Here is a 12,801-nt window from a genome sequence, read left to right as displayed (position 1 = left end):
GATGGGCAGGCTGGCCAGGGAAACATGGACATTGGGCTCATGTCAGATAAACAAGTATCGGCAGAGGACGGAACGTACTCCACTGACCCCACCAAGAACCATCTGCAGTGGTCACCCCAATGATTCTGCAACTGCTCGGTGGGCCTGCACTGGAACCCTGTTTTTGTCCATCTCTAAATGATGTCATCAACTTGAGGATTTGTGTCTGAAATACTCACAGTTTTTCCAGAAGGACCTTATACTGTTCGTCTCCTCTGCCCCCTTCCACCTCTTGGTCCAGCTTTGTGATCAACTCATTCTCAAACTGAAAGCAGAGGCAGAATTTCACAGAAAGTTATATCCTCAGAAGAGGACATGAGAGATGCCCGGCCATCCTTTGTAGACTTGCCCGACCCCTTTTTAAATTGTGAATTATTTCCAGCATATACAGAGGAAGATAACACGTCACCTCATCCATTAACGGCACACCGGGGCCCTCCCAAAACTTTCTAATGTCGTCTCATGTTACTTTATCCTGTGCTTTGCATTTGCAGAGAAAAATGACCCAAAACATTACTTTCCTATTACAACTATGCATATAAAAATAGCTTAATGATTCTAATTTTCTATTTCATTTTGGGTTCTTGTCTCAGTCTCAGCAATGGGATTGCTTTTTTCTGATTTTGCAGAGCCGCAGAGCTGCAACATCTCCCTTTCAATATTACCACACTGTATAGATAAGGAAAATAAAAGAGAGAAAATATGTATCAGGCACATCGAGGTCGCTAGATGAGAGACCTCTGCATCATTCCCTCGAGTCTCTGCCTTACTCTCTCAGCTGCATTGCAACAAATACGATTAACATGCACGAAGTCATATTTTAATTATCCAGAGAGAGGGCTGCTTTAGGAAACACGTGTAACAAAAAGATTGCTTGGAGGCCACCCTGGGTTGGAATATCTGCTTCTATTTCTAAATGCTTTCCAAAATGAAATGCAAAAGAACATTTTTAGACCAACTTTGATTTGTATTATGTAGGCTATGGCTTCTCTATGTAGAAAGAAAATAAATAAGAGTTGACTATATGTTCATTAGTAAGATCACAGGTCTACCGCCTCTTACCATATGGAAATTGCCATTTCCACTGAAATTGAACTCACACTGCATCATATCAAAGAAAATGGGGATGGTGGCTTTGCGAAGCTCTACTTCAGGGGTCAGCGTGACCTCCAGAATGGGACCCACCATGGACGGGATGAATTTGATTTTGTGGGGACCTGAAATGAAAGTAAGAAATTAAAAAATAACCTCACTGGACGTGAAGTGTTACAATCTTCCTCCACAGGGCCCGTAAGAAAAGAATAAGTTTATGTAGGTAAATCAACTCAATCCAGAAAACCAAGGGACTAAATACTGTATTCTGATAACAAGTGGATGTCATAGCAAGAGACCCAGAAGTCAACGTTCACGTCCAGACACACAGACAAATGAATCTTAGGGTTACTGGAATTAAAATAGGAAGAGTCCATCGTGGTATGTTTATCGCACAGTTGTGCGTGGGCTCGTCCAAGGTCATACACTCACCCAGGTTGTACCACATGTCCCGGATCCTAAAGCCGATCTCCTTTCTCATGTCCCCGTATCTAGGAAGATCATAAACCAAGAGAATGATCTGCAGTGCAAATGGGTATTTGTAATAAAATCCCATCTCCGCGAACAGCTGGCCCTCTCTGGCAGCCTGTCCGAGTTGCAGGCATAGCGCCTCTTGCTGGTGCTTCACAAAGCCGGTGAAGCATCCCCTCTGGGGTGTCTGCCATTCTACCAGCCGGTCTACTTGCCTCTCCTTGTACAGATTCTACGAAAATAATGAGATGGGCGATGGGAAAGTGAATGGGGCCTTGAAAAAAGAGATTTGTATCTAGGGAAATCTGCGATCTATGAAATAATTATAAGACTATCTCACTAACAACATGGTAGCCAGTGAACAGTAATGTCTGTGATACCCAAAATCTTGCTCTGAAACAGAAAAAATCACCTACCTAAACTTAAGCAACTCTGAGAGGACACTTACTTTTTTACAATTTTGGTGCGCTTGGCTTGAGAGAAGGTTTCAAGCTGAAGGGACTCGTGGGTGAGAAATGCTACTGCCAAATGGAAGTAATTGTTCCAGAGCTGTTCAAAATTAATTGTGTGGGTGAAGAAAAATGAAAAGTAACATTAATAAGGGTCATCGTAAAACAGTGCATATGGTGCAAGTCACTTGCTGGGGATTAATGCGGAAAAAAATCCACAGGCTTCTTTTTCTTTCTTGGGTTTCAATTATTTAGTGCTGAAAGTTTTAACACAATATTAATATTATGCTTTTTATAAAAAAACCCAAACTATTATATTTGTCTTTACTCCTGAGATAAAGGCAAACTGCTGCCAAGAAGCATACCTATTTATAGTAAATAGTCTGGCAATATATATCAAGAGCCCTAAAATTCTGCCAAACTTTTGAACTAGTAAATACTTTAGGACTTTATCCTGGCAAAATAAATCATGGGGATTTAAAAATACTAAAAACAAGGAAGGCCCTCCCAGTGCTATTTAACCTAGGAAAAAATGGAAACATTCTAAATGTTCATGAGAATATGACTAAATAAATAAATCATGGCCGAGCCAGACAACAGACTGTACTCAGCCATTAAAAATACGGTGAAAATTATTTCATATCATTGAGAAGATCACAGAAGTAAGTAAAGTAGATTAATAGAGTTTATCAAAGAACTGTACAGCTAGATTCCATTTTGGCACATACATATAAACACACAAATATACAAATATACATAAGCATATATATATACACAAACACACACGCAGATACACATATATGTACACACATATATGTGTATATGACTCTATCTATTCATAATCTCCTCTGCTTGTATGACTCTCCACTTTGAACATTCCAGATACAAACAGAAGGGACACGACACAGCGGAGCACATCGCCCACAGAGCGTACGCTGGCACATCAGCTGCAGGAGAGCAGGGCCCTGTCTCCTTCACCAGGGCCTAGAATAGGGCACTGCACATACAGATATTCTAGTATTTGTTGCATGAATGAATGAATGAAGGTGGAGCTTGCGATCGCCTGTTTGATGATCACTTTGCACTTTCAAGCAAGTGTGTAATCAAACCACTCTTTAGAAACGAAACCAGCTGCTGGTCGAGGAGTATCCGTGTGTCTGCCTGCAAGCCCATGTGTGCATCTGTATTCGGGTTATGGTAACAGCAGAAGATAAGACCACCTGTCTTTCCATTTTCCTCTTTTTGCTTAGTTATATTTTCTACCATTACTTTTTTTTTTTTTTTTTTACATGTATTGGTTTAACAGAAAGAACAAAAACCTGTTTTATTATGTGTGAAGGACAGAGTAATAAGGATGTGCTTTAGGAAAGCAGAAAACAAGAGAAAATTTTTTTCATTCAAAAATGATAAAATCTGAGGCGATGTTTTCCAGAATGAGCTGGTTCTCTTGCTTTGGCTGACGATGCAGGGAGCTCCTGGGGGGCAGCATGCTTACCTGCAGTTCAAACTTTGCCTGAGACATAAAGTGCCGTGTGAGGACCTCAGCAAACTGATTTATGGCGCGGAGGAAGACCCTTGGAGAGGAAAACACAGGATGAAAAAGGCAGCTTCATGCTCACTGAGACACTTGCCATCTATGTTAAAAACCAAAGCAAACCAAACCTGCACTTGGCAACAGACTAAACCTTTAGACCAACCAACGTCGTTAGGGACCAATGAGATAGCACAGCGTGCAGAGGGCACTGAAGGTCAGTTTCTAGAACCGACTACAAGCACCACTCAAGGCTGCTTCTCAGTTTAGCCAGAGAGGGCAGGGCTGCGACAAGCCAGGTCTCCTGAGACACAGACCAGGGCTCTCGGCACCCTGGCAAGATGCTTCTTTCAAAGTCTGTGCAACTTCCTCTCTAATCTGTACATAGTTGGCAAGGGTTTTTCTAATCAAGTATCGGGACCATGTGGAGTTAACAGTGATGGTGAGAATAATGATTTACTTTAGTTAGCTCGTTAAACATTCTGAAGCTCTTTTAATAGAACGTATGTATTTAGTTCATTGCACTTCCATTCAACAAGTATTTGTTGTGGGCCAGAAACTACAAAGCACTGGCTTAGGTTTGGCCTTGAAAGAGACTGTTCCTGGTCTTATGACATTTACAACTTGGTGGGAGCCATTTGCAACAATGACCCAAGAAAAAATATGGAAAATTCAATGAGGGGGTAAAGAGATCTGGGAAATCAAAGGCAGAGAAGACATCCAGGTCAGAAAGGCTTCCTTTGGAGTTATCATCTGAGAAGGACCTGAAGTGGCAGGGTGACAGCCCGAGATGAGGGGAAGGCGCGGCAGGTGGCAGGTGGCAGAAGCAGCGTGAAGGGAAGCAGAGAACACGTTCAGGGCCCGGGAACCGGCCAGTTTGGTTGGAACGCAGGTTGGACACAGAGGGGAAGAGTGGAAGGCAAGGCTGGAAAGGCAGGGTGGGCTAGGATCACAAGTCTTTGACTATCAGCATGACAAAGATCATATGGAGCCACTGACAGATGCCTTGGAGAGTTGATGCTGACAGTTCAGTGAGGACACTATAGTAGAGAGAAGGGGGTGAAGAGCCAGGGTCAGAGCAACTGCAGGAGCCTAGGTGAAACCAAGAACACGAGCACATAAACCAGGCTCCTGGAAGTGGGCGGATCCTTGCTTTACAGATGATGGATTTGAGGCAAAGATTTCACAGCCCTTCACAAAAGTCAGAGAGAGAGAGAGCTAATTACCAGGCCCAAGTGCAGTGATCCCTGAAAAATGCAGGGGTTAGGGGCACTGACCCCCCTGCACAGTGAAAAATCCACATAACTTTTGACTCCCCCAAAACTTAACTACAGTTAGCCTTTGTTCCCTCGGGTTTCACATCATCAGATTCAACTAACTGTGGATCAAAAATAGTATTTTCAATCTGAAGTTGGGAATTGTGGATACAGAGGGCTGATTATACTAATAGGCTACTGTTGACCAGAAACCTTACTGATAACACAAATAATCTATTAACTCATATTTTGTATGTCACATGTATCATATACTGTATTCTTATAATAAAGTTTGCTAGAGCAAGAAAATGTAACTGAAAGAATCATAAGAGAAAATACATTTACTGCATTTATTGGGAAAAAAAATCATGTATACATGGATCGATGCAGTTCAAACCCATGTTGTTTGAGGGTCAGCAGTATTCAGTCACATGCCTGCGGGCCTGCTATGGGCGGTCCTACCTGCTCTGGGTCATGTTCATGACCATCCAGTCTTTGGCATAGACATTCTTTCCAATCAGATCCTTAAACATGATAAAAGTTTCCATGAGGAAGTCCTGCAGAGAACAAAGCAACGACTGGAGAAAAACTGGGTTACATGTCAGAAGCCTTCCCTGGCATGTGCACAAAAAGAAACTACATCAGAGTAAGATGTCCTTAGGCCTATGCTAGCAGCCTAGCTGTTTAATAAGATTTTGGGGGATATCAAAGCATTTTTACAGCTATCACATGATTTGATTTTTTTACTTCACATACTCTGATGAGGAAGACAGGATGAAAGACTGTCCACATTTTACAGATGATAAAACTGAGGCTGTGAAAAATTAAACAACTTGTTTAAGGTTGTAGAAACTAGGAAGCAGAAGAGCTGGGGGAAAACTTGGGGTTCTGAACCCTACATTTAGAGACAAGTGTTGTCTGAATATATCTACTGCACTTAAAACGAACTCACCAACAATTGTCGGAGAACTGACACTTCAAACAACTGAGTCCAATTCTCCTTTATTATTGTTAGAACAGAACAAACATGCTATTAATAAGAAGCTAAGTCAGGATTCTTCCTATACCAGGAAGGCAGCCATGTGAAGCCTGGGAGAAGGGAACTAACTGGTCTTTAAAAGAGATTACAGCAGTGGATCCTAACAGTTGCAATTAACTGATAATGAAAGTCCATTATGGGCAAAATAGCTATTTTACTCAAAAGGGGGCTGTGAACAAAAAGGAACTCAGAACAACTGAACTAAAAATCAAAGCTAAAAACTCTGAAAAGCTTTTTTATTTATTAGCTAGTTAAATTTAGATATTTTCCACTCAGGTTCCTGAAATAGAAACCCTGTCCAATTTCTCTGGCCCCAAACCAACACAGTTCTAGCTTATGAATTGTGTCATGTGGCAGAAAGAACACAGTGCATGAGGCAGGAGGCCTGGGTTCTGTTTCTAACTGGACTCCTCCGAGACACTGGTCAAACTGGTTAACGTCCTGCACTTTGGATGCCACACAGCATAGGAATGAATGGGAGTAACTCTGGCTCTAAAATCTGTGCTGTCCTTGGAGCTTCCTTTTGCTTCGATGGAGACTCAAGCTTTGCTATCCTTACTTCTGAAATCACAGACATATTTCACACCTTCAAAATTTTTTCATCATATTTTAAGTGTTCCCACCAGTTTATAAACTATTCTATTAGCCTTTTCTCTCAATTCAACAAGAATTCATGGTCTGGGAAGCAAGGATTGGATTTAGGTGCCAGTTACTCACTTCTGACACCAACTCTACATTGATCTCTTGGTGATCTAAGTTCACTGTAAACAGTGATGGCACAATACAGGCAATTCACAGATAACCCCTCCCTTCATCCACTGCTTCCCAAAGTCTTTCAAGTGATCCATTCAGAAGGCAGCAGGAGAGAGGGCAAGGCCAATGGACTAAACGTCAGAAGGTCTAGCTGTACAATGGAGCCCTGCCACTGATGACTACAGTTCCTCCTTGGGGATAATAATCTTTTTAATTAAATAATAGAGGGGGAAGAGTTCATCATTGTTTTGGAAAATACAAATTAAAACCCGTTTTTTTGTTTTTTTTTTGCTTACATAATAGAACCAAATTGTCAAGAGTTTGAATTTAGTATAACTTCCACTATTCTACCTGCTTTCTGAAAAAAATTTGGAAAAAAGTCACTAAATTATTTTTATATTAATTACATATTACATCATTAGAGAAATAAGATTATTATTATAAATAGCTAGTCTTCATACGCATTAACTACATGCCAAGCACAAAGCTAGTCGTTTCCTACGCACCGATTCAATCAATACTCACATCAACCCTCAAGGTAGGTACTGTCCTACAGGTGAGAAAACTGAGGTTTAGTGAAGTTAAATAGCTTGCCCAACATTTCCTAGAAGGAAGTGGAAGAGCCAGGATTCAAACCCAGATCTGGGTGTTCTGAAGCCTGTGTCCTTAAACCCACTCCGCCCTCTGCCTATGGAGGAGAGACATTGCTGCCCTACCCTAAGCTTCCACCCCCCCCCCCAATTCTCGTGCACTGCTCTCTGCAGGCACACCTCCTTGCTGCTGTGGGCTCCTGTGCCCTGCTGCCTGCCAGAGCATGGCCCGGGCAGAGGCGTGAGTAGGCCTCCAGATTAAGCCACACGGTCCAATAGAGCATTTGGAGAGTTCATTACTGGACCTACTACTACTAATAATAAACAGTAGTGTCTCTCCAATTCCTTGTTTTCCATCATGGGACTTCACCAAGAGAAGGGTGATGGTCATACAAGGAGCTGGATATTCTTGGGTGCACTGGCCACAGACTATCAGAATAACAGAGGCAGGAAGTAGAAAATCTAGAGCATAAAGACTGAAACACGCAGGGATGATGGCAAGTTATCGAGAGCAAAGGCTAGTCCCATGGGCCATCGAATTGCTAATCCAGATCCATGTCCAGCCCACTGCTTAGCAAAATAAGATGATACCATCAGGGACATGTAACAGCCACTAAAATCTCCCTGAAGGGCAGAATCCTGGGGAGCAGCCAGGGGCCTGGCTTAGTCCCTCAGGCAACCTTTGCTTGTTCGCTGAATAGCAACTGGGAGAACAATTCTCTTGTCTATAACAAGGGAACGGAATGTTTTCAACTGAAGATAGATAAGGTTGTAAGGGGAGGTGTTGCCCCTTTTTGTTTCCCTTCCCAGGAACTATTGAAAACAATGGCCTCCTCCACATCTAGAAGACTGTGCACACCTCTGCCTCCTAAAACCCTGGACAGCATGAGCGACTACCGTCCCTGAGAACCAGACACTATCCTCTTTTGAGAGCAAAAAAGTCTCCCAAATGTTTCTAAATAAGGCTCTCTCGAAACCCAAGAAACTTGAGGGGTTGAGTGAGGCCCCCTGGTATACAAACTGTACTCTTCTTCCAACTCTATCCCAGAGAGAGAGTACCAACACTTCCCTTTTCTTCATCACTGGGGACAGCCATGTGGCATGAGGGTGGAGGGGAGAGACCCCTGCACTCCCAAGGCTCAGTTTTGGTTACTCTTTTTGCTGAATATAAGAATCCTTAGGGTCACCAGGACTGAGTGAAGGCGACTTACAGTGATGTCCTGTGGGGTCTTGAAAGTGTCGATGTAGTAGTTATAGTGGCTGTCGTCCATTTGCCGCAGGATGGCAATCATGCACGCGACAAAGCTGCCCTGCAGGAGAAAAGACACAGACCCCGAGCTCCTTAGACCACCGGACAGAACAAGACTTGGGCACATGAACTGTGGCTTTCCCCACCCAATCGCCCAAGCAGGTACCTACCACACCAGAAACACGTTGCATTCCAAAGGTTCAAAAGGCACACACTTTGCTGTTTCTGCCTGAAACGGCCTCCTTTCTTTTAACTTTTTTAAGAAATGCTTTTATTGATTTCAGGGAAAGGAAGGGAGAGATAGGAACATCGATGATGAGAGTCACTGATCGGCTGCCTCCTGCACGCCCCCTACCGGGGATCGAGCCGGCAACCTGGGCATGTGCCCTGACCGGGAATCGAACCGTGATCTCCTGGGTCATAGGCCGATGCTCAACCACTGAGCCACGCCAGCTGGGTGAAACGCCCTCCTTTCGACTTTGAGGTAAGGAAGGTGGCAGACTTTCCTCATGCCCTGAGCAGCTAAGGTTTGTGCAGTCCTGTAGGTCAAGGGACGCTGACTTCAAGATCTCGGCTAGATTACTAGTGAAACTAACAACTTGTGGGCTTTTAAGTTTCTTGCCGAGACAGAGGTGTAGGATAAAAGTCCATACAGAAGTGGCTGGAATAGTTAGATTGTTTATACAAATATGGTTTGGAAGAATACAGTATGCTACATGTGTAACTGTGGACCTGCTTTGAAGAAAGGGATTGAATAATTAGATGAGCGCTGGCCAGCATGGCTCAGTGGTTAGAGAATCGGCCTGCACACTGGAGGGTCATGGGTTCAATTCCCGGTCAAGGGCATGCAGGTCTGCTCCCTGCCTCTGGTTGGGAGCATGTGGGAGGCACATCCATCTCTCTCTCCCTCTTCCCCCTCCCTTCTACTCTCTATGGAAAAAATATCCTCACTCCTCAGGTGAAGATTAAAATATTATAATAATAATTAGATGATTACCATCATTTCTATTTTTGAGGTCACGAATTACATGTCCAATGTGCCTTCCCCTCATCCAACTGTATTGGAATAATAGTTTTCTAGCCAGAGGGCAAATATCTAGAAGTAAATATCCTCCTATATTCATATCACGATGAAAACAACATAAATTTAAGTGACTTTGGCACAGAGAAGATGAATGTACAGCTGTTCTTGGGATGGAGGGAATGACTTCCTAAACACAAAAACAATGAAAGTCTATTTATGTACACCTCTCTCTTAATGTCTGTCTTAATATCCTTATTTTAAAAAGTGTATTTTTCTAATTATAACACAATGTAAATTTATTATACCGAGGCTTTTGATATAAATTGCAACCTAGCATAGAGTTTGCATTCCCATCAGTGTCTAACACTGTTGTTTTTCAAGGCTTTTGCCTATTCTGGGTATTGAAATTTTATTTAATCTCATTTTCAGTTAATTTGCATTTCTTGTTTTGAATTACACATTCTATCCATATGTTTGTCGGCCACTTATTGTGACATATTTTACAAATAATTTTTACAGTTTGGTGCTTGAAGTTTAATTTGCTTATATACATTTTTTTCACCTAGAGTTAAAATTTTTTACCTAGTGAAACCTATTGTTTTCTTTTATTGTATCCTTCTAATTTTTAAAATTCATGGCTCTCTTTTCTCTTAAAAATAGGTATATATTCATTTATCTTTTCTTTTAGCTGCCTTAGGATTTAATTTTTTTACATTAAACCCTTCATTCTATTTGAAATTTATTTTGTGGGTCTAACATGAAATAAAGTCAAACGTGGTTGACAACATGCACACACTCTGCAGCCAGGCTGGCTGCCCAAGTCCAAACCATAATTCAACCCTAATTCTGGTAGGTATGTAACTTCAGCAGGTTTCTTAACCACTCTTTGCACATTTCCTCATTTGAAAAACAGACTAATGAAAGAGCTTTCTAACAGGATGGGTGCAAGCTTTCAATGAAATGTAAAGTGCTTAACACAGTTCTGGCACACAAAAATAACCAGCTAATGCCTACAACTATCTCACTACAGCTGGAAGTACTATTACTATTATGATTATCCAGTCAAAGTGTGCATAAATTGAGATTTTGAACTGAATTATTTGAGATGATAGAGGAAATGCCGAATGCAGCTACCAAAATCTCTTATTGTCTGCTCACCAAGACTCATATTTTCCTTGAGTAGAATATTAGACAAATACTTAGAGAATATTCGGACTGGAAACACCGTCTTCCCAGGGTGCCCGCGTGTCTCGGTGGGTCTCTGCTTTGCTGTGCTAGAAGGGGCTTGTGTCCAACCCTCAGTGTGAGCAGGACTCAAGTATGGATCCGCTCGCCTTACATTACGAATCCTGCATGACGCTCCCCTTCACCTCCCCGCCCTGCTGGCTCCTCTTCCCGCAAGAGACAACCAGGGCCAGAGTTAAGATCCGCTGGCGGTGTAAGGGGCTCGCCCCCGGGGCTGTAAAGTTCTGGGCCCCACGCACTCACTCGGAGGGAGCAGGGGGTGCAGGCAGAGCGGCCTGGTGGGAGGGGCCCCTGTGAATCTGCTCTCAGGACACCGGTCCCGAAAGCCGCCCATCAGGGCAGAGGGGACGCTGAGCAGCAGCAGTGGCGCGGGTCCCCTGAAGCGACACTCACGATGTGGGGAGACTGCCGGTTCATCCCGATCACCGTCCGGTTGATCCTTCGCAGCAGCCGCTCCATGATCAGCTGGATGTGCATCGCGGTGGGGCCCTGAGGGGGAAGCACAGCAACCGACACACTCCGAGGACTCAGCTTCACTTTTCTGCGGGAAACTTTGGACAGATGAGGTTGCCCTTTCACTCTCATTCCGGCTCTTCCCTCCCAAGCAATCTCTCATCCAAAAGGAAAACGCAGATTCCCAGGCCAATACATAATGGTGACACTAAGGAATCCGCTGAAAGGAATCACTGTAACACTTGAAAGGTGAGCCTGGGCTGCCGGGGAAGGACGCTGCCCTAACAAGCCGGGTCCTCGGGTGCCCGGAGAGCTCACGGGGGCCACTGACCCAGCATAGTTTGGGGAGGACATGCACTCGCACGAGGTACGAGGTACTGATTCTGAGCAGGTCGGGCTGCCCAGGACAATCAGGCACCTGCACAGGACGCGAAAGGCAATAATGCAAAGTCCTTCTGTATAGGAGGAAAAACCCCCAAGAAATTCAAGTCAAGGAGATGTGTTCAAAATTCTTATGTCCAAACTCTAAGCCCTACTGTGATGGTATCTGGACATGGGGACTTTGGGAGCACTCAGGTCAGGAAGGCAAGGCTCTGGCTTGATGGGATTAGTGTCCATATAAGAGACAACAGAGTGTGCCTTTTCTCTTGCTCTGCTCACACACCCTGAGGAAAGGCCATGTGCAAGCAGAGCCACCTGGGAGCTAGGAGGAGAGCCCTCACCACACACCTGATCAAGCCGGCACCTTGGCCTTGGACCTCCGGCCTCCAGCCCAACTTAAACAATTTGTATTAAGACACCTCGTCTACTGTACTGCAGGTTCTCAAATAATGTCATTTCACTATAATATTGATGAGATGTCATAGAAATTTAACTCTTGTTTACCTCAATTAGCCCATGGTAAAACTGGTCTCATTCTATGTGGTTTCACTTAAAGTCACAGAACCTATCAATGACATTAAGTGAGGACTGACTTTATAAAAATTTTTGTTGAACCCCCTGGGGTGACACTGATTAATAAAATTATATAGTTGGTTTCACATGTACATTTCTATGAGACATGATCTGTATACCGTATTATGTGTTCACCACCCAAAGTCAAGCCTCCTCTGTCACCACTTGTTCCCCTTTTCCCTCTTCTACCTCCCCTCAGCCCCCTTTCCCTCTGGTAGTCACCATATTCTTGTCTGCGTTTATGAGGGGTTTTTTCTTAATCCCTTCACCCTTTTTACCCACCCCCCCAAACCTCCTCCCCTCTGAGAGCTGTCAGTCTGTTCCCTGTCTCTATGAGTCTGTTTCTATTTTGTTTGTTAGTTTATTATGCTCATTAGATTCCACAGACAAGTGAAATCATATGGTACTTGTCTTTCTCTGACTGGCTTATTTCACTTAGCATAGTACACTCCAAGTTTTCCTTCTTTTTTACAGCTGCATAGTATTCCATGGTGTGGATGTCCCACAGCTTTTTTATCCACTCACCTACTGATGGGCACTGGGCCACTTCCAGATCTTAGCTATTATAAATGGCACTGCTATAACACAGGGGTGCATATATTCTTTCTGATTAGTGTTTCGAGAGTCTTAGGATACATTCCCAGAAGTGGAATCAC

General features: G+C 43.4%; 1 protein-coding gene across 1 annotated transcript in view; it reads right to left on the bottom strand.

Annotated features, from left to right (window-relative positions):
* DOCK5 (dedicator of cytokinesis 5) overlaps nucleotides 1–12,801 on the bottom strand; it is a 162,033-nt gene that overhangs the window by 30,206 nt on the left and 119,026 nt on the right. The window contains exons 27-34 of the mRNA XM_087816863.1: nucleotides 11,132–11,227; nucleotides 8,432–8,530; nucleotides 5,301–5,395; nucleotides 3,547–3,625; nucleotides 2,051–2,151; nucleotides 1,564–1,622; nucleotides 1,102–1,256; nucleotides 219–304 (exon numbers count right to left, since the gene is read on the bottom strand). Coding sequence (XP_087672989.1) covers nucleotides 219–304; nucleotides 1,102–1,256; nucleotides 1,564–1,622; nucleotides 2,051–2,151; nucleotides 3,547–3,625; nucleotides 5,301–5,395; nucleotides 8,432–8,530; nucleotides 11,132–11,227 — 770 coding nt within the window. The remainder of the gene's footprint in view (nucleotides 1–218; nucleotides 305–1,101; nucleotides 1,257–1,563; nucleotides 1,623–2,050; nucleotides 2,152–3,546; nucleotides 3,626–5,300; nucleotides 5,396–8,431; nucleotides 8,531–11,131; nucleotides 11,228–12,801) is intronic.

This window comes from Miniopterus natalensis, chromosome 4 (genome assembly GCF_054644295.1).
Source record: "Miniopterus natalensis isolate mMinNat1 chromosome 4, mMinNat1.hap1, whole genome shotgun sequence".
Lineage (NCBI taxonomy): Eukaryota > Metazoa > Chordata > Mammalia > Chiroptera > Miniopteridae > Miniopterus > Miniopterus natalensis.
Note: the sequence above shows the minus strand (reverse complement) of the source record. Positions and strands in the feature narration are given on the sequence as shown.